The 21,636-nt window shown below is 42.5% G+C and overlaps 2 protein-coding genes across 3 annotated transcripts in view; both read right to left on the reverse strand.

Moving 5' to 3' along the window:
* Nucleotides 1-11,637, reverse strand: part of ptpn4a (protein tyrosine phosphatase non-receptor type 4a) — a 73,528-nt gene extending 61,891 nt beyond the window's left edge. Inside the window, exon 1 of the mRNA XM_031749559.2 lies at nucleotides 11,103-11,637. The gene's annotated coding sequence lies outside the window, so the exon portion shown is untranslated. The remainder of the gene's footprint in view (nucleotides 1-11,102) is intronic.
* A 5,581-nt stretch (nucleotides 11,638-17,218) lies between these two features.
* Nucleotides 17,219-20,251, reverse strand: tmem177 (transmembrane protein 177). Of its 2 annotated transcripts, none has more exons than XM_031749524.2 (3): nucleotides 20,139-20,251; nucleotides 18,409-18,676; nucleotides 17,219-18,139 (listed from the first exon to the last, which is right to left on the reverse strand). In XM_031749524.2, the coding sequence occupies exons 2-3, from the start codon at nucleotides 18,607-18,609 to the stop codon at nucleotides 17,408-17,410; spliced, it is 933 nt and encodes a 310-aa protein (XP_031605384.1). In that variant the 5' UTR covers nucleotides 18,610-18,676; nucleotides 20,139-20,251; the 3' UTR covers nucleotides 17,219-17,407. The 2 variants fall into 2 exon arrangements, with proteins under 2 accessions (XP_031605384.1, XP_031605385.1); XM_031749525.2 differs by lacking the exon at nucleotides 20,139-20,251 and adding an exon at nucleotides 19,600-19,915.
* Nucleotides 20,252-21,636: the final 1,385 nt, after the last annotated feature.

Here is a 21,636-nt window from a genome sequence, read left to right on the forward strand (position 1 = left end):
ACTGGTAATAATCTGACAATTTTAGCCTTTTATTAGCTCTTTGCAAAGTATCTATAAGGAGGCGATTTATCAAATTTAAATTATGATCCTGAATACAAGAAAACTGGGAGAAAACATTTACTTTTAAAAAGCTTGTGCCTCATTTTTCGAACCAATAACATCATTTTACTTTACTGCGGTGTGCTTTCAGCCCTCCCTAAAACAGTTTAGCTCTGCTCAAGCCAAAATGACAGAAAGACAGCATTAGGTCAATGAAATCAGGCTGGAAGACTTCAAAGCAGACAAAGGATTGTGGATGGCCAGAGGCTGCCTTTGTCTCGTAGGCTTGAATTGTTGAAATTATGTATAAAATATTCCTCAATCAGGTGTTAGTGGTATTATAACAATGTGAACGTGAGTGGGAACAATGGTAACTGAGCCGTGAAGTGGTAGGCCACATAAAATCTCAGACCGGGGTCAGCGGATGCTGAGCCGCATAGAGGTTACCGACTTTCTGCAGAGTCAGGAACAGTGCAGAGATGTGTTCGTGGAATGGGTTTCCATGGCGACCAGCTGCACACAAGCTTTACATCACCGAGCACAATGCAACGTGTCATATACAGTAAAGATGCAGCCACTGGATTCTACAGCAGTAAAGGCGTGTTCTCTGGAGCAACCAATCACGCTTCTCCGTCTGGCAATCTGATGGACGAGTCTGGGATTGGTGGTTGCCAGGAGAACGGTACTTGCCTGACTGCACTGTGCTAAGTGTAAAGTTTGGAGGAGGGATTTATGGTGTTTTTCAGGAGTGGGGCTCGGCCCCTTAGGTGCAGTGCACAAAGCACGGTCCTGAAAGACAAGGATGAGCAAGTTTGGTGTGGAAGAACTTGACTGGCCTGCACAAAGTCCTGACCTCAGCCTGACAGAACATCTTTGGGATGAATTGAGATGTTGATCCAGGCCTTTTTGTCCAACATCAAGGTGTGACCTCACAAATGTTCTTCGGGGAGAATGGCCAAAAGTCCCGTAAACACTCCTAAACCTTGTGGCAAACCTTCCTAGAAGAGTTGAAGCTGTTATAGCCGATATCATATTAAACCCTATGGATTAAGAATGGGATGACACTCGAGTTCATGTGTGCGTGAAGGCATACGAGTAAATACTTTTGATGTATGTACTTAGTGTATGTCAGCTATAATCGGGGTTAGGGTTTATTGTTTTTTTGTTACTTTGTGACAAAGTCAGCTCTTTGAAGGGACCATTTCTATCCTCGGGCTTTGAGTTCAGCTGAGAAAGGCTGCAGAGGCCCAGAAATAAACAAAGGGGCGTGGCAACTTAAGCATGTTGACATCCCCCATCGCTGTCATCCCTGCATCGACTCATGCACAGTGAAAACATTTTCACAGCACAAATTTATAAATTTACATTTGGCACAAGCCACCTGCTGGCTAAAACCGACCAAATTATGGAGAGAGAATTTACAAACAGCTTTGTCTTGGACAAGCTGGTCCTGTGGAATATGATTCAAGACCAACGAGGATTTTTTTGACAGAAAACAGGCCTGACGTGAGGAAATAAGTAGCACGAAGTGAAAAACGGTAATGTCCCATGTTTTCAAACTCCTCTTTTAGTGAGTGTTTAGGTTGGATATGGAATCACTCCGGGCTTCCTCAACAAACCTCCAACAACAACAAGCAGCGGATAAAACCAGGTTTTACCATGTAAACCGTTGACGTTCCAGAAATAAGCCCGTCAAGTGCAGCACAAAAATAACGCTGCATGTCTGCAAAAGATGGCATAAGACTGAAAGTTTGGAGATGAGGTTAGCTATGTCACCAAAATAACACGACTCTTACTGTCACTAAGGTAGGCTGAATATCTCCTATGACCTGTTCTCATTACTTTTTAAAATAACTCAAACCATTATATTCAGGATAAACATTACAAACGGGCTAAATTTGGGATTTTGCAACTCAGTCACGTCAAAATTCCCTTTGTCTACAGATGAAGTATAAAAACACAGAAGCCCTTCAATGCAGTTCTCACATCGAGGGCACAGCAGAAGAAGAAGAGCAATCCATTTTTGGCTCTGACCCACTGTTCTTAAGCAACCGTGTCCTCTGACCCCCCGAGGTATTCAAGGCTCTTTAAGCAGCTGTTTCAAAGGCAGACCTGAGGATCTGAAGGTGACACACACACACCAAGCTCAGGTTGCACAGGTGGCAGGTTAAAATGGGCACGTGGCAATCGATCTATAACTCAAATGTTCATTGGCTTGTATGTGTCAGCGCACACGTGTCTACCTGCTGCTGGGTTAAATGGATGTGGGATGGAGGATAGTGAAGGAAAACAAGCCTGAACAAGCACAGGGAGTAAGGAGCAGGGAGTCAGCTGTACTCACATACCTGAGGATAGTAAACACGGGGGTGGGGCAGCACTGAAGAGGAGTCCTTTTTTCCCCTCTTGTTGTTAGGTAAAAATGTTCAGGAATAAAAACATGATAATAATGTTAGGATGTAGCAGTTATACTCATACACTGGTATAAAACTTTATTTTGCCAGGGCAAACTTGAATTACATTTCTTCTGCTCGCTCCAGAACGCTCTCCAAATTCAACAGACAACTTCCCCAAAACGTCAGATATGATTATCTCACTGGTGCAGCAGTCGTTTTACAAAGACATTCCCAAAACGCAGCAGATTGAGGGCATCGCGGAGTTATTACTCATAAGTACGATTAACATCGCATTTTCCAACTGGTTTTACAAAGTTTGCCAACACTCCCGATAATTTGAACCACAGCAGTCTGAACAAGAAGACTACAGAGAGGTAGACAGGTAAATAAATAACGAGCACAATCGTCTACAACTGGTTCTAGACACCCGATACCTGCGTTAGATGAGTATCTCCCCGGTAATTCTTGGACTATTCTAGGAGTTCAGTTCATTTTTTAGGTTTATTTATGGAAAGGATCACAGGAAGTTCCTGGTATTTGAGAGCTATAAGTTTACCGGTATTGATAAACTCATGAATGTAACCAATAAGAACAAACATCCATTGATTCACACATTAGACACGCCCACTCATGCCAGGAAGTCACCCTGTTTCCTTTCTGCCTCCACACCTATCAAACTGTCATTTCTCTGTTTATGCATGCACCCATCTCAAGTGATCAGTGGCTGTACTAAGATTTTAATGTATCCAAGTAATTCTGTCTCACAGATATAATCTCACCCTCTCATTGGGCTCACTGTGAAACAGTTTCCAAGCCGTTGGACTAGTTTGATCCGTCTTGTTGCCCAAAGTCGTCGCCTCTCAGGCTGATTTAAATTGGCCTCAGCCTTTCAGGGAGTCAGTCTTGTCTTTCAGAGAGGGTCAAACGTTGCAAAGGAAAGAGGTGAGCTGGGTTTATAACACCAGACTAAATGAGAGCAGCTGTACTGTCAGAGCAAGGCAGCCCCGTCATTGCTTTATTTTCATCATCTTTGTTTTCATAATTGTTAGAAATCATCATTTAAATTGAATATGAATTTTGTTAAATTGCACAGCCCTATTAGAACACACAAATGACTCATAATAGTGCCAATAAAGGATGCTGAATTACAATAGACGCCTCGAGTCACAATGTTTCCAAAGTCTACAGCAGTGTGGGTGTCAGAACACAGTGAATCACGTTGAAGACGGTAAGAAGACAGAAAAGTTCGTGTTTCCAGCGCATTATTTTTTTCCATATTTTCATTCTGTGGTTCTCTATAACAACGGGTATGATTCCAAAACTAGTCCTACCTGTATGCAAACACGTTACTGTCCAAAATCCTCAAGTGCCTTTTTCTTTTTTAAAATCGGGATCCTCTCCTAAAGCCATTATAACACACAAAATTGGGAAAAAGCCTGAAAAACTGTGCTACAAATGATCCCCATAAGTTTGGTTTAGATGCGTTTTCACTTCTGGGAAAAGTTCCGTTTGGTATAAGTGAGCATGCTGCCTGGGTAGACCACGCAGGATGCAGCGAGAAGCAGGAAGACCACATACTTACAGAGTATTACCTGCACTATTCTTGTATTAGACAAGACCAGTCATCACACAGACTTTTAATTAGGGCGCTGGCAGATTAAAGGCTGTATCGGGCATTTGCGTTCTACTCCGTCAACTAATGCCAAGAACAGTTTAGGGATGCAGTGAAGAGAGGCTTTTCATGAGATCTTTATCCCTTGAAGTCTCATCCTAGGGCCTCCGCTGGGAAAAAAAGGACTGTGGATGATCCAGGCTGGCTTGATGTGATGATACAGCACGACAGCCACTTAAAGCTTCCAGATCATCCAACAAAGACAAAGCTTAGACTTTGCTTAGACTGCTCTAACAAAAAAATTTAACTGAAAGCCATTTAACCTTACACGCTGTGAATAACGGTAACATTTATGTCACCTTTGTAAAAGTAAATGTTTGATTTGTGATGGTTATTTTTTGCATGCCAACCTCAGTTCAAAGACAGTTACAGAGCAAATATCAGCGATTGCTCTGATTGAACTTAACCCTAAAAATGAACCCGTCTGCATTTCTGCAAACAATCATTTTATCACCTAATTGATTCTTTATAAATGTGTCCATCGGTGACGTCTTGTTTTATTTGTCCATTAGCATGCAGGATAAGTAAGTGTTACATTTAGAATATATCTGGATGTCTTTTAAACAACTCAAATGGCTTAATTAATGATTAAAATCATCATAATTTTCAATTCATTCTCCTCAACTAAGCAATGGAGTAATCGATGCAGCTCTACGAGGCATTAATTGCATTTGCCTAAGGAATAGGGGGTCTGCATCCTCCTCCCCTTTGCCTGGACAGCATGCTGCTTCAGCTAATCAAACCATTATGACCCCCTGCTAAGTGAGAGCACCATTATCATAATATGCAGTTTCACCTGATTAGTTATGCGTGACTCAGGCACACCGAAGCTGGACACAAAGAAGATTTCTCAGAAAGTAAATCAAACATAGGCAACAAAATATATCATGAAGAACCGCTACAACACCTCCATCCAGTCATAACATACAGCATTCATTTGCAAATAATATTCAGTGCAAGAACAGCTACACCCAATCCACAAGGCAGTTTTTATTTTTGTCCTGCTGTTCACAAGCAGACAATTATTATTTTTAGTCTGGGATTTAGATTTTGAAAAACTCATGCATGTCAACCTCCCGCTTTACTTTCCATTGATATTCAGACAAGATGGCTAAAAGCCTGTCACACTCATCCACCATTTGATAACTCATTCGTCGCAACATATCAAAAACAAAAATCTGTGTCATTGTAAATGTGCCACTATCCGCTTTCCATTTTGGAAGTCTGGATCTGCCGAGGCACCTTCATCCTGGCGTCCTGTAGCTGTGGTATCTCGCGCCAAATAAACACAGCTGTGTTTGGAGCTCGGGAGACGGTTTTCGCTAAAAAGTCGTGCCATATCCGCCCAAGCAACAGACCACTAACTAGCTGCCTTTCTGAGAGATATCTGGCTGGATATTTGTGTGAATGAATGGCTGCTGGTTCGCTTGTGCACAGCCAGTCTGACAGACTAAAGGAAGTTCAGTCCAGCGCGATAATGCTGACGGTGTACGGGTAACTGCAGAAAGCTGGCATGATACTCCAAAGTGAAATGGCCAAACTCGGTGGATCAATGGTTAAACTTCCATTTCAGGTGTGCAAACAGGACTGCGAGTTGTCCAAAGGGTCATAATGAAAGGTCGCCGGTCCTCTTGGTTAAACATGAACAGGGCTGTGAGCAAAAGGTCACAGGAAGCTGGTGTCAATCAAATAAAGAGGGCAAAAATGACAATGGACTCAAAATGTTTCGAGTTTTACAAAAAGTTTCTGACGGGCTTTTTCACAGCGTTTCTGGCAACACTTCCAAGCCTACTTATCTGAGGCTTGCAAATGCTAGCATCTTTAACGCATGATAACGTATCTTGCCTGCAGCACCCAGCCAGCAATCTTCTTACCAATACTGTCGGTTAGCAGCAACACTAAGCTGTCAGCGTGGAGAAGCACCACGCTGAGAGGAAGGGTGTGCCTTCCAACGTTGAGACTAACAAGAGCTAGGCAGCCGGACGAGGAGAGGAGGAGGGAAGGAGGGAGAAGCAGAAGAAAATAAGGAAAGGACAAAAGGAGAAGGCAAGGATGGAAGAAATGCTGGAAAGATAAAGTCAGACGTTCCCCTGAACAGACATGACTTTATGACAGTGCAGAACTCAGCATCAAGTCCTCAATGAATTGAGTTTTCTGGGCTCTTTACAATCACATTTCCCCAACACTCCCAGCCCAACCCTTACTGTACACATAACAAGGACAGCAGCTGACCTTTGGCCAAACTGCTAGGTGGGCTGGTTTATGACCTATGTTTAACCGAGGGGCTGACATCTTTATGCACCTTCCCTGTAGTTACAGAAATGGTGTGATGATAAATTGACAATGAGAGGACTAATCAAGCTGAAATAGATGCAAATCTGCTGCACTTCCGACCTCCGTGCGTCACTTTTTTCTGACTTATGTGCAACACTTGTGCTGGTGGTTACTCTGGCAATCACCAGCACAAGTATTTTGTGATCCTCATCCATATCACTGGCTTGTTTTGATTGTCACACAGCATGGGAGGTTGACATAGTTGTAATTTTGTTGACAATAAAGCTCCCGAGTGAAATTAAACAGCTTTATGCTCACATGGATACGCTTATGCACTCACTGCAGTAAAAAGACCATCAGATATTTAAGGTCCTATTGAACAATAGAAAATTATGAGCAAAATAAATGCCTTGCAAACTCTAAAGATAATCATAACATATGTTTAATATCTGTTTTTTTCATCTTGGCTCATGTAAATCATGAAGTTTAGCCACGTAAATATTGTCATCGGCCAGAAGGATGGCACGCTCTCTGTCCTCTCAGCCAGAATCGTGCACGCATTCTGCTGCGTCTTCTCTTTTTCTTTGTTTTTTTTGCAGAACAAACCATAGAGCGTGCACACACATGCATGCACGCACACACACACGCACAGCTGTGGCCAAACGCTTGTTCTGTTTCTGCTTTATTGTTCGACATCTTGTAAATTTCCACCAGGACGATGATGGGAAATAATCTGAGAGGATTTTTTGTTGTACTCTTGCAAATATTGACCCTGCAGTATCTCCAGTCTTATAATCTATGATTAAACCTCTGAGTTTTGACACACCGTCTTCAGGCTTAAGTTTTCTCCAAGTCTTTTCAAAGTCTTCCAGTCTGTAGCACCCATAAATGCATAAGATACAGTTTGCCTCCTCATCACATTCACTGAATCATTCACAAATCTGAGCAGGTTACCTGGGGATCTGATCATTCCTGACACCAACGGTGCTCCCGTGGGAGCCCCCTGCCCTCTGCTAGCAGGTGCAGTTTATCCCAATTACCCTTGCCACACCTGTGCCCCTTATGTCTTTCTCCTCCTCGCAAACACACACCCCCTCCTAATGTACACCGCAGGGATGGCGGGTTCAGGTGTGGCGCTCAAGTAAAGCAGGGCTGTTGCCGCAGGCGATCTAAGCTCCACCAACTGTGTCTATCCACTGCTTAAACCTCTTCAGATTGGGGCAGAGCAGACGGGGTCAAAGCAGGATTCTCCTCAGAACACCGCTTATGAATTTATAATGTGCATAAAAATAAAAACGATGAGTGCATTTTTATTTTATGGAAGCAAACTTTGCTCTGCTGTACTTTGTCGTATTTAGATGCTAACACAGCCACGGCACAGCATCCACTCCCACTGTGTGCACCAGTGTTGGGGTGGGATTCTGCTTCATGATTATGGATTGTCCGGTAAACGGATGGACACTCGCATCTTCAGCTCAAACCCCACCATGGTTTGGCTTGTTTTCAAAGCAGTATCATATATTTATGTTTCATATTTAAAAATAAATCTTGCTACCTGCATTTCATAACAAAACCAGCATCAGTTGCAGCACTAATGACTGCACAAGCCAGCAAGTCCTTCAGACTCTAATGCCAAATAATCCTTGCTTCCACGGCTTAACACATGATATGGTCGCAATCAACAGCCTGGAATACTGTCCCAAATAAAAATGTGATGCATGACAGGCCTAATTCCCAGTATAAGTAGTTCAGCTCCAGAAACCAGCAGCCTGAGCCAGGGATTCCCACATGGATTCAGGTCAAGACCAACACCAAACAGCAGCTCGCATACATTTCTGGGCAGCAATCTGTTACCTTTTTTTGGAGGGGAAAGAAATACACAGAAACGCTCTTGTCGAAACAGTTCTGTGTCTAATAAGTGTAAGTCATGTGTTGTATGCCAGCCTGCCCTTAAATCTAAAAATGAAATAGTCCCAATAAATAAAAAAAAGAGCTCATGGACATGACTTCTCCTTTTTTCCCCCAAAATCAGTCAGCATGACTTTGACATGTATTTCAATAGGAAGGATGTTTTGTATCTACAGCTGCTGTTTAGTATCATCCGGCTTATTTAGAGGGTCCTGTTTCCCTGGCAACTAAGAAAGAAACCTAAAACCTAACCCATTAGCTAATCCTAATCCAGTAATTTCAGTACTTCTAAAGCCTAAACCTCAGGAGTAGTTTTTCTTGCCTAAGCATAACTCCGTACCTTTAATTCCAAAACCAAACAATGGACTTCCTAAGGATGATTAATAAAGTACTTCAAATAACAATTGAAAATCTGTCCATATTTGTGCATATTAAACAAATATGTAAGACTGCTTTCTTCCATTTGCGCATCATCTCTAAAATTAGAAATATCCTGTCTCAGAGTGATGCTGAAAAACTAGTTCATGCATTTATTACTTCCAGGCTGGACTACTGTAATTCATTATTATCAGGAAGTCCTAAAAACTCCCTGAAAAGCCTTCAGTTAATCCAAAATGCTGCAGCAAGAGTCCTGACAGGGACTAGAAAGAGAGAGCAGATTTCTCCTGTTTTGGCTTCCCTTCATTGGCTTCCTGTTAAATCCAGAACTGAATTCAAAATTCTGCTCCTCACATACAAGGTCTTAAATAATCAGGCCCCATCTTATCTTAATGACCTTGTAGTACCATATCACCCTATTAGAGCACTTCGCTCTCGCTCTGCAGGCCTACTTGTTGTTCCTAGAGTATTTAAAAGTAGAATGGGAGGCAGAGCCTTCAGTTTTCAGGCCCCTCTTCTGTGGAACCAGCTTCCAGTTTGGATTCAGGAGACAGACACTATCTCTACTTTTAAGATTAGGCTTCAAACTTTCCTTTTTGCTAAAGCATATAGTTAGGGCTGGACCAGGTGACCCTGCATCCTCCCTTAGTTATGCTGCAATAGCCGTAGGCTGCTGGGGGATTCCCATGATGCATTGAGTATTCCTTCTTCACTCACTGCGTGCTTATACACCTCTCTAGTTATTATTAATCTATGGCTCTCTTCCACAGCTTGTCTTTTGTCCCATCTCTCTCCCATCCCCACCAAGCAGTCGTGGCAGATGGCCTCTGCTGGAGGTTTCTTCCTGTTAAAAGGGAGTTTTTCCTTCCCACTGTCACCAAGTGTTGGCTCATAGGGGGTTGTCTGATTGTGGGTTTTTCTCTGTATGTATTACTGTAGGGTCTTTAACTTACAATATAAAGCACCTTGAGGTAACTGTTGTTGTGATTTGGCGCTGTGCAAATATAACTTAATTGAATTATGGGATTCTGGTTGTGGTCTCTGGTGTGAGCAGAGGAGGCTCCCTCACCAAACCCTCCAAATATGCACTTTATTACTCTTTAAAAGAGTGAAAACATTCATTTTTTTTCGCACATGGACACAAATCAGTACATTTAGGACCATCATATGAAATTTCAGGAACACAAAACAATAGACTGAATGCAATGACAGTTTCATGAACTGCTATATGACTCTGCTGTTCATGCACAGTATGTCGTGCAGGTTGGAAGCCTGGGTTTGTTTTGGAGAACACTGAGCCCAGCTCCTGGTTTCCATTCAGAGGACATCACTCTAAAGTCATGTCACAGTTTAGTCAGGGAGCGAAGGGAGAAGGAGACACGGCCAGATAAACAGCACAGAGCAGGGTCCATATGATCTCAGCAGCGGTAGCAGACTGGGGAGCAGCAGGCAGCAGAGGAACCGACTGCGACCCAAAGATGTGGCACGGATGGTGGGGGATTACGTCATCGAAAAAAAAGGAGGACGCCTCATCCCAGCGAACCCCCTTACATCCATTACATTAAAACCTCACCGATCAGCACACCGTCTCCATCATTTTATTCACATTTTTTTTTTTTTTTTTTTTTTTAAAGAATAAATACGAATGCACGGGCTGTGTTTCAGCAGCTCGTCCACGCAGGCCCCCCTCCCGTGACATTTCAGGAATGTGACATGTACACAAACGGTGCTTCACCAACAATTATTTAGCAACGACTGACCAAAAACACACCACCAGCTCTGTGGTCGCTGAATGCACTTACACACCGTTCAAGCTACATGTTAAAATAAATCCACGGAGCCCGTCAAACAACACACGGGACGCAGGAACCGTGTAATAAGCGCTCACTGGTGCCTATCGCACGATAAGAGGTGTGTGCCATATTTAAAGCCACAACATTAAATGACGCCGCGCTGGTTCCAGAGAGCGCTAACTGCTCATTAAAGGGCTTATTGTGCGCTGCCCGGTGACTGGCAGATAAACGAACCGTTTATCTTAACAAATGAAACGGATCCGGGGAGGCTGCTAACAAAGTTTCATTGATTAAATAAGCCTTTAAATGCTCACTAATGTTGCGCACATTGGATCAGCTTGTAAGCTGCGAGATATTGAATGGGCTAAGAAACAGCTAGCAAGCTACACAACCGCTGGCTATTAAGGCTGTGGGAGAAAATGTGGATGTGTTGGAGCTTTTTATGAGATTCCACCGAACAAACACAAGCGCAGTTGCAAAACGTGCCTTTTGAAACAGCGCTCTCCCGCTGTTATTTCGCAATTCTGGCTATTTGGTGTGTGCGGGAGCAACTTGGATAAAAGTGACAGCGCTAAGCTAGCTAGCTAACCCGCGTCAGCTGGCTCCAAGAGGGGGGAAAAAGCTGTGACTGAGCGTCTTTCTTACCGTCATAAACTGCTCCAGGGGCGTCCAGTTTTTAAGGAATACAAATTTTGTTATGTGAGGAAATGGTCCGTGTATACAGGGGGGTGGGGGGGCGACAGAGCCCGAACATCCAAGATCAGTCCAGCCGCTGCCGATAAAATCCAGGCGACATCTTTATCACAGCACTCATCAGTGGCTCGGAGTTCCGCGCTGATTCACGCACATCCATCCAGCAGAGAGGGGCCTCCTCCGGGCTCGACCATGCGACTCGCTCGGTGACGACGGATAATCCACAGGACAGGACCCCCAGCGGTAACCATTGGCTAGACGCGGGGACCAGCAGTCATTTCAAGACCACGGAATGAGAAAATAATCCCACGCATGCACCGAAACAAAGAGTGAACGTTTCAGGCGCGAAGAAAGCCGCACATGAAAGCCGCAAATTAGGAAAATGTTGCGTTTCTGAGTTTCCCAGCACGAGCCTGTGCGCTGTTGTCAGCACTCCCCGCTGTCTCCGCAGCTGCTTCGCCTGCCTGCCTGTCTGCCCTGCAGCACAGCAGCGGCAGCGCGGCGACGTAATGGCGCAAAGCGAACGCACAGGGGCGGGGCCACGCGTCGCACACAGGTAGAAGTGCCGCAAAATCTGACGCTTATCACCCCATTAAAGTCTGAACCGTCAAAAAGTTAACCAGAAAATTCAGCGTTTATTGAACCCTCCGACTTTTTTAAAAATTAATTAAATATAAATTTGCGTAAACGACTTTTAATTTGTATCGCATTTTCTACATCCGGCATTTTTTAAACGTGTTGCTTAAAATGTGCTGGTGATCAAGAAGTCTCATAAACAGACTTACCAGATATGATACACTAGGTGTTAAGGGGTTAAGGGAGGGCGTAATAACCAAAAAGTTTGTTGAGCGGGGGTGTCAAACATAAGGCTCGGGGCCAGTATGGGACTCCAGCCCGTTGGACTGCTTTGGAAAACGTGAAGGAGATACATTTTTGAACTTCTAACTTTATTTTCAAAGGTTTTGCAGCTTCTCCAAATAATAAAGACACCCCCCCCCCCATTCCTATTCACACTAACCCAGTGTAAATAAAGTGGTAGTTAAATTACAGAAAAGGTCTTGTTTTTCATAAATTTTTTTGGTGATTTCAGAGTTCTAAAAAAAGTTTTCTGTGATTTAAGAAAAACGTTCTATATTATGATGACAGGACAGTCTGGAGAATGACATACCAGAGTTTTTTCTGCAATTTTGCACATTTATTTCTTACAAGTTAAGCCCAAAGAGCCATGCTGACAGATTTCTTTCATTTACTACAGCATCATTTCTTTATCACGAACAAAAACTCAGACATACTGCTGAAATTACAATTCTTTTTCTTATATTAAAATATCTACAGAAAGGGGAGTTTCACTGTTCCAGCCCATTTAGATCAAAGTAGGCTTTATGTGGCTCACAGTGTAAAATGACTTTGAATTGTCCTCAGTTTCTTTTCTGCTGGTGTAACATTAAAGGCTCAGCTTGTTTGCCAGTTAACTAGAAGTTGGCTTCATGGTTAAAAGCTTCAGTGAAGAACTGAATCTTTTAACTATGTCTGTTAATAGATTGATGGAAATTGGTGTGAGACACGTCAATCTTTATGCATCTAAAACATGTGTCCTGTGTATTATCTTTAACCATTTTTTCTTTCATCTACTTCATATTAATGTGTTTCAAAATACAATAAGTTTGACCGCGTTTTACCAAACGCAATATTGACAGAAGTGTACTCTGTACAACCAGTTTCAGGTGTGAGGTTGCCATGGACACTGTAAAAAATGGACAAAACTCTATTTTTTTTAGTGTTTATTGAACCTTCTGACAAATAAAAAAAAAAAAATCAATATTAATTACCATAAATGAGTTTTATTATGTATCAAATCTGCTACCAGCTTTTATTTTCCAGTTGATTACTTGAAACCATAATGTGCAATTAATTTATGTTTATCTGAGAGGAAAAACAACACAGATGATGTAAAAGTCTCAAAACGTACAAAAACTCACGTATCAAATGTGATACAGTAGTAATGTCGGGCAAAACCTCCACTGTCATTGACATGAGGAGATGACACTAATAATGTTTATCATAGAATGTTGGGAATAAAGTAACGTGTGTCGAATATGTTTCTGAATGTACTCATTAAGTTTTTCTTAATTGTAACTGCAGCATAAGTTGTTATAATGACGACTCCTAAATGCTTGGCCCTATAACAGAACAATCAGCATTTTACATAGAGCCAAATCACACTAACAGTCACCTCAAGGCCCTTTACATTGTAAGGTAAAGACCCTACAATAATACAAAGGAAAACGCCCAACAGTCAGACGACCCGCTATGAGTGGGCAGCTGGCGACAGTGGGAAGGAAAAACTCCCTTTTATCAGGAAGAAACGTCTGGCAGAACCATGCTCAGAGAGGGGGACAGGACAAAAGACACATTGTGGAAGAGAGCCAGAGATTAATAATAACCAATGTTTAAATGCAGAGTTTTATATTGCATTAAAATAAAAAATATATATAGGTGGTTCTGCATACCTGATATGCATTTGATTTCTCTATTTTCCTGTATACATACTGACAAACTGCACCAGGAGTAGGTGCCCGACCCCTTAACTTGCACACAAACACATACAAAGCATTTCCACCTTCCATGTTTGCTCTGCAGGGAGCTCTGTATCTCTCTGCTAGAGACAAAAAGCTGTGATTTTCAGAATAAAAGTACCTGTTCTCTTTCATTTCAAGTCCAAGGCTGCACATTCATCGATTCATCAATCTATTTCCCTGTCTTTCATTTCTAAAAGACAGTAGGTTGGTAATCTGGGTTATACCGCCCTCAAGTGGTTGGCAAAAGAAACAAGCCACGCTGTGGCAAACAATGGACCATTGTTGAAATAATTCTGTGGGGAACACAATGAGGTAAGCTGATGAAGCGCAGTAGTAAGAAGAAGACAATGACCCCAGTGTTGTTGATCTGCATAATTCAAAAGCTGCTTTGTAGCTGATGGAGTGGAGCAGAATTTTAAAAGCTTCTTGTCTTGTTTTCAATGCTCCCCTGCTTTCTTTTGAACTTCATCATTTTTCCAGCATAGTATGAACTGATGGAGAACAAACAAAAACACATTTATATCCTGTGTATTTGCTAGAACATTTCCAGATGAATATTGCGGTATGTCAACGCCCACAATGTGCTGCATAACCACAGAGCTGGAACGAATTCAGCATGTTGCTCAAGGGCACTAATGCACTAAGGATGGTGGATATTTTTGAGAAGAATGCAGTCACGCTTTCGTTCTGCCTCACCACCTCTCCCATCTTCACGCATCTTATGTCTGGATTTTATCAGAGCATGTACCTGCACACGATCCCATTCACTCAACGGTGAAACAGACTTCTGTGTCACTGAAGGACAGCGATGTTAAAACAAAATAACAAATCTGTCTGCACATCTATCTACAACACGATTAATTGCATGCTTCTATATTTAGCTCAATCCACGGGGCATAAGATTGGAAGTGTAATTAAAACGTTATATGTGAACCTTGTTAATATGCAGACGGGTGACCTGAGGGAATCTGAGTGAGTCACTGTAAGCTGTGTTAAGATTATTATCACCAAACAGTTTAGTTGTGCAAATTGTGGATCCTTACAGTAGCCCTCTCTTTAAAGTCATTAGGAGTTATTTATTCTGAACTGGGAGGTGTAATTGCCCCCTTACAGGTTTAAGGATCTCTGTATACAATCAATGCTTTTATGTGGTGGTGAAGCATTCCTGTTGATTAAGAGGCCACTGAATGGTTTGATGAGGATGACTCATGTCAGGTTTTATGCATTATGTGGCTTTTGCAGTCAGCTTTGGCAGATTTTGGACTCTCCATCTTTATCATCGTGACATTAAATCAGGTGTTTTCTTTTTGGAAGAATTCCTAAAATAGAGTTTGAGACTTTCAGGTTCCATTTGAAGGCACAAAGGCAGCAGCAGATGGTGACCCTTCTTCTTCTCCTTTTAGCTGTTCCATCACCCTATCTTAGCAACCTCCTCCGTCATACCTCCAGCGTCGTCTCGCTCTTTTTCTCCTGCCTCCATCTTCAGCATCCTTTGCCCGGTGTATCCACTCTCCCTCCGCTGCACCATCTCAGCCTTGCATCTCTAATTTTGTCTCCAAAACACTGAACATGATCTGATTGATGTTGTTCTAATCTTGTCCAGCATCTTCAGCTCGGCCTCCTGTTTTTTTGTCCCTACCACACATCACAGCAGGTCTCAGTAACACCTTGTAAACCTTCCCTTTCCCTCCCGCTGCTCTCCACCTGTCACAGTTCACCTCTGACACTCGTCTCCACCTACTTGACATATTTTTTACTTTTAAGACATTTTCAAGAATTTCAATTTTCAACTTTTTCACATTGTTACCAGTCTTCCTCTCATTCACACTCACATGTATTCTGTCTTCCTACTCCTGACTCTCACTCCTCTTCTCTCCAGGGCAAACCTCCACCTCTCCAGGCTCTCTTTCACCTGCTCTGTACTCTTGCTACAGAAGCAGGTGGTGAGCCAACACTTTAATGACATCCCTTTTTCCAGTGAGATGCTGGGAGGTCAAAATCTGAAACAGACTCCATGCATTTCTAAGGAAAAAAAACTGCTGTGCCTAAAATTGGAATCACTGGCCAGAGGAGAGCAGACAGCAAGAGAATCGGCAGTGATTGCACAGAGGTTTTATCAGCCACGATTTCCTCCCATGGAAAATACCCCTAACCTCTGCTGGAAACTCCACATAACAGTCATTCCCAAAGCTGTTGAAATGTAGACTGGTTCTTAAAAAGGCACAAACGCAGACCTTGCCCTGCACATGGACTTCTTTATTGTGGGGTTGTCCTTTGTTCACATTTGGCCAACAGAGGGCACTGCTGTACCAATAATGTTTACATTATACACGCTTCCCTTAGGTAACATTATTAGAAAACCTGCATACATTGTCACTGCTATGCAGACGATACCCATGTTGGTTTCTCCATGCTGAATCAAGCAGTTAAACTGTGGGCATGTCAAAAAGACAAAGACCTGGATGACCTCTAATTTTCTGCTTCTAAATTCAGATAAAACTGAGGTTATTGTACTCGGCCGTAAACATCTTAGAACATGGATGGCATTACCCTGGCCTCCGGTAACACTGTGAGGAATCTTGGAGTCATTCTTGACCAGGATTTGTCCTTCAATGCACATATTACACAAAAGTGTAGGACTGCCTTGTTCCATTTGTGCACTCAGAAACACCTTGTCTCTGAGTGATACTGAAAAGCTAGTTTGGCTCGCTGTTTAATCCAGAACTTAACTTAAAATCCTGCTCCTCACATACAAGGTCTTGAATCATCAGGCCCCATCTTATCTTAATGACCTTGTAGTACCATATCACCCTATTAGAGCACTTCGCTCTCACACTGCAGGCCTACTTGTTGTTCCTAGAGTATTTAAAAGTAGAATGGGAGGCAGAGCCTTCAGTTTTCAGGCCCCTCTTCTGTGGAACCAGCTTCCAGTTTGGATTCAGGAGACAGACACTATCTCTACTTTCAAGATTAGGCTTCAAACTTTCCTTTTTGCTAAAGCATATAGTTAGGGCTGGACCAGGTGACCCTGATGCCCATGATGCACTGGGTGTTTCTACACCTCTCTGCATTTAATCATTAGTTATTATTAGTCTCGATGTCTCTTCCACAGCATATAAAGCACCTTGAGGAGACTGTTGTTGTGATTTGGCGCTATAGAAATAAAACTGAATTGATTGGTCTCAGGGATTTTTCAAATGTAACACCCTTTTCTAAGCAGCTCACTGGTTCAGTTGCTATGTCGAGGCATTTATTGCACATGGGAGAAACTAATCTGCACATGCACTGATTATTTGCTTAAAATGCTCTGTTTTACAGAGAGAGGCATAACCTTTCAGCAGCCCACAGTATAAATCCATCCAGAGCATATTATAGAAAGATACAAATGCATGTATGTACATGAGTATGTTTTTGCACCTGAGTGAGAGAAACAGGAATAGCACTTATCGGCATCTGACTAATACAACTGATCACACATATGACCACAAACACAGGCAGGGAAACAGTTTATTGGTACACTGTGCCCTACACGCTATCGTTGTTGCATAAAGTCAGCAAATACATGACCCCTCAGGACTTTGCTTATTACAAATTACATTCAGCACATCCGTGATGACATAATTTTAAGAAAAAACATGAAAAGTCTTGCTAGTTTAGTTCCCATCGCTAGCGCTCCTCTCACACTTTCTGCTCTTTCAGCAGAGCGAGGATCTGCTCCCTCCTGGAGGTGTACGGCGTGTGTTTCAGCTGGAGGACGTGAGCAGGAAACAAGTTCCCACTGGGAGCGTACATATCCTCTCCCTTCTGCCCCATCAGTGAGCGCAGCGTTTTGTTTCTGGACAGAATTTTATCGTAAAACTCCACCCCTCCTTTGGCGTAATCGCGGGACACTCCCGCCGCACGGCGGTCCGAGCTATAGTCAAGCCACTGGCTGACGGCGTCTGAGGTGAGGAAGTAGGAAACAGCACCAATGCCAAGTGCAACAATGTTCACAGCGCCGCGCATCAGCGCAGGCCCACCATACAACCCGAAAACTTGCTTCAGCACCACGCTGTACACCCAAACCCCTCCCAGGCAGAACGGAGCGACAGCAGCGCTCATGACGGGTCCCCCGGACTGCAAGCGGGCCACCTCGCGCGCTATGGCAAACTTCTGCGCGTCGAGGGAAAACACAAGCGCCTCCTTTAGAGTCGAACCGGACTCACTGCTCCAGTCCACCGTTTTGCCGTTGATAAAAATGTTGCGATTGGTAATTCCACTCGGGTCATCGTCGGTGCTGTTGAAGTTAGCCGGCATGCCGATTTGGGCCCCCGCAGGAAGCCACGGGACGCCAGCGCCTACCGGATGGAAGCCAAAGGACGCAAAGGCCGAGAAATTCTTGGGTGAGCTGACGCCATAGTCCTTCAGCACCTAAAAATGACAATAACAAAGCAAAAATGTGAATTTTATGAAATTCATGAAAGAACAAATTTCATGTTTTGTGAACAATTTGTTACGATTTGTGTATAATGATGGTTATTAATCTCAGACGCCTGCGTCTATCTTTACTGCTATTTTCCTCTCATCAGCAACTAAAAATATTTATGCATAATTCCAGCGACAATCGCATGCAGATTATAGCTGAAGTCTTTTGAACATATCTGAAGTGTGATGTTGAAAAAAATAAGATAAATTAAAACCTGCTGAAAAAGATTTTCCAGCTTTTCCGACAGCACGACCGGCTCCCCCCTGTGCCAGGCCTGATAGAGCTGACGGTAGGAGACGTCAGGGAAAACATGGTAGAACATGTTGGCGGCGAAGACTCCGCCGCAGCTCGCAATGAGCAGTGGAGTGCGGTACTTCTGGAGAAGCACAGAGTACTTCAGGAAACGTGATGCCATGGCTTTTATTTTCTTCCTTTTTTTGGCTCCCGTGTTGTTTTCAGCTGCAAGCTTCAGTTGGTGACATCTGTGAAGAGGACAGACGATGCATCCATGAAAACAAGCTGCATGTCACAGATATATAAAAACTGTGACACTGTGCTGACTCATCCTCCCCCCAGGAACTGAACATGTCATTAACATGTCACATAGCACGATCTCATTCGAGGTTAGGGCTCATCATGCGGGCTAACACAACATCAGTGCACACGACGTGGATATCACAGTTTACTACAATCTTAAACATTTTAGTTAAATGAACTTGAGCTGCGTTAGAATCACACAACAAGCTGAAAATCAACTAAACTTGAAGCCTCAGGCTGTGATTGGCTAGTCACTTCCACCTCTTCTGCATTTTGTAACATGGAAACATTTAAACCTTAGTGGAGTTACTGTAGGAAGCTCAGATCCTTTAAAGTGTACAGCAGGATGTTGGAGACGTCTACCAGTCTGCGGTGGCGAGGGACATTTACTTTGCTGTTGTCTGCTGGGAGGGGGCCGCATCAGTGCCAGAGATGCCAGCAGGATCAACAAACTGACTCACAGGCTGGAACATCATTGGCCAGAATCTGGGGGCGTCTGAGTCAGCGAGGGTTGGAGGTCATTGAACAAACTGCTCTCCATCATGGACAACCCATCACACCCGCTCTCTTATTATTAGTCTTATTATTTAGACTTCTTTAACTGAACATCATTTTTATTTATAATTTTCTTTCTATTTTTTTTTTTTTTTAAATCTCTACATCTTAAAAATATGTTTATTGAGTAACATGCTGCTGTAATGCAGTAGTTTCCCTTGAGAGATCAATAAAGTATCTATCATAAGTGTAGTTCATCTAAATGAAAGACGAAAACCGTGGAGCTGAGTGACAGCACAATTCTTCTTCTATGGTCTGTAGTAGTATAGCAGTACATGTAGTATTATAGTACCTCATTAAAATGAATACTTACAGTCACACAGAGACAACCTGACGTGGTGACAGTCCCAAATAACAACTTTAGTGTTCAGGATGAAGTCAAATCCCCAACCGTGATAATGACGTCATCATTCATGGACTTTAAAGAAGCGGTTCTGCACTTTTTTTTTTAAAAACTCGCTGAGTTAACTCGCAGACTAACTTGTTTAGTAGTTTGGGGTCAAACTTAATCATAGTCAGTCGTGTCTTCACTCAGGACTCGCTGTTAGCAAACAGGTGAATTAAACCGAGCTAACCCTACAACCTAACACCTGCCTAACACCTGACCGCGGTCGTGTCGTCAGAGACACACCAACAGCTTCTGAAGCACACACAGGCAGGCTGTCACTGATGAAACGTGAAGTATTTCACTGCAAACGGCAACAGCGACGAGCCTGTTAATGATGCTTTTACTGCACATGACGTCAGCAGCCTTAACCCTTACACACACAGCCGTAAATGAGTCACTTCTCTCCATTTAGCACGAGCGCGTCTGAAACACCTGCTTCAGTTTCCGCTCCGGTGGACACTCACCTGTTGTCCGCATCTTTACCACGAGCCGCACACGAGACACTTTCCAAGGACAGCCGCACGGCATGGAGACATAACAGTGACCGGAAAGCGCTTTAGCTGTCGTCATGGCGTTTCACGACAGTTTCACGACAGTAAAGTTAGAAGGCTCATTGATTTGACGTGAATTTTTGTTATTATTATTATCTTGAATTACTTGTTTTTCTGAAGTGGTCTTGCTAATAAGTCTTTTCTTAAAATTTCTGTTTGTTACACAATTAAAAAATTATATATTTAACAACATCTAACAACATTGTGAATTCATTTACCAAAGCTAGTAAATAAATAAATAAGCTGTATGAAATGAACTATTTGTCCAGTTATCGAACATTTAAATAATTTCCTATTTATTATTCAACCTTAACATTAATTATTAAACCTAATGCATTGTGCTCAACTTGATTTTTAAGCATTAGGAGAGCAGAACATGTTTAATCAGTGTGCATTTCTAAAGCTCTGTTCACATATATGTTATACATTTAGTCTAACTAAAGATATCAGTGGTAGAAAAGAGAGTACAGCACCAACAGGTCAAGCTTATACACCTTATATTACGGTATGTGTAACATTTCTGGCTAACAAATAAATAAATTCATAAATAATAGTAATAATAATAATAATAGTAAAAAAAAGCCTTTATTGAATTTCTATTTCAGCTGAAATTAAAATTAAATTAAAAACACGATACAAAGAAAAAAAAAAGAAAAATTCAACAACATATATTTTCTCATCCTGTTTTGTTTTATTTCATAAAAAAATCAAGTCCTCTAAATGGTAAAAAAGTGCTTTACAAACTGACTGTATGTGTTTTGTATGGGTTTGCACTTTGTTTTCTGTACTGACTGCTATGAATGAAGCTGAGGTATAGTTGGCTGGCAGTGTCCTTCTTTTGGTTTTAAGTTGCGCTTGGACAACTAGGTTACCTCCGAAATGCTGCTTCCTGTTGCACAGCGGCGAGGTAAAAAGCAACACAACCAAAAATATGATCTCTCTGCTGTTCCAGTTTATTGTGCTCTTCGTGACATCGGGGATGTCGGGGAAGGTCGAAATCACTGCATGTTTAATAGAACAGACTTCAGAAGACTGTCTCTCTAACCCTTGACCAATTTATAGCCTTACTACGCAGACTAATTTCAGCACAAGTACATCCGGGTGACTCTGTGATTTAAATAATTGGTTGGTTAGTATCTCTGTGTCCTCACAAACCTAAAGGAGAAACCCACAATGGGCGGTCATAATTTTCGTGCATCTATCTCTGGCTTTAAAACTCAGTATTAGTCAAGTGTTGCTCTACACCTCTAAGTGTGCACGAGTTCTCCTTAATTAGCCTTCACTGTGCACACATTAAACACCAAACCCAGCTCTGTTATTTTCCTGAAGCTCCAAATTTGTTACTGTGCTGAAAGAGCAGAAAACAGCTCCGGGCCACCTCACAGGCATTTTCTGTCCTTTGCTGATGGTA

Source organism: Oreochromis aureus, linkage group 16 (genome assembly GCF_013358895.1).
Source record: "Oreochromis aureus strain Israel breed Guangdong linkage group 16, ZZ_aureus, whole genome shotgun sequence".
NCBI classification, from domain to species: Eukaryota; Metazoa; Chordata; class Actinopteri; order Cichliformes; family Cichlidae; genus Oreochromis; species Oreochromis aureus.

Coding starts and splice junctions, on each gene's coding strand:
- tmem177 (XM_031749524.2), bottom strand. CDS start 18,609: ATGGCATCACGTTTCCTGAAGTACTCTGTGCTTCTCCAGAAGTACCGC. Junction 18,140..18,408: donor TGGAAAATCTTTTTCAGCAG/GTTTTAATTTAT, acceptor TGTCATTTTTAG/GTGCTGAAGGACTATGGCGT.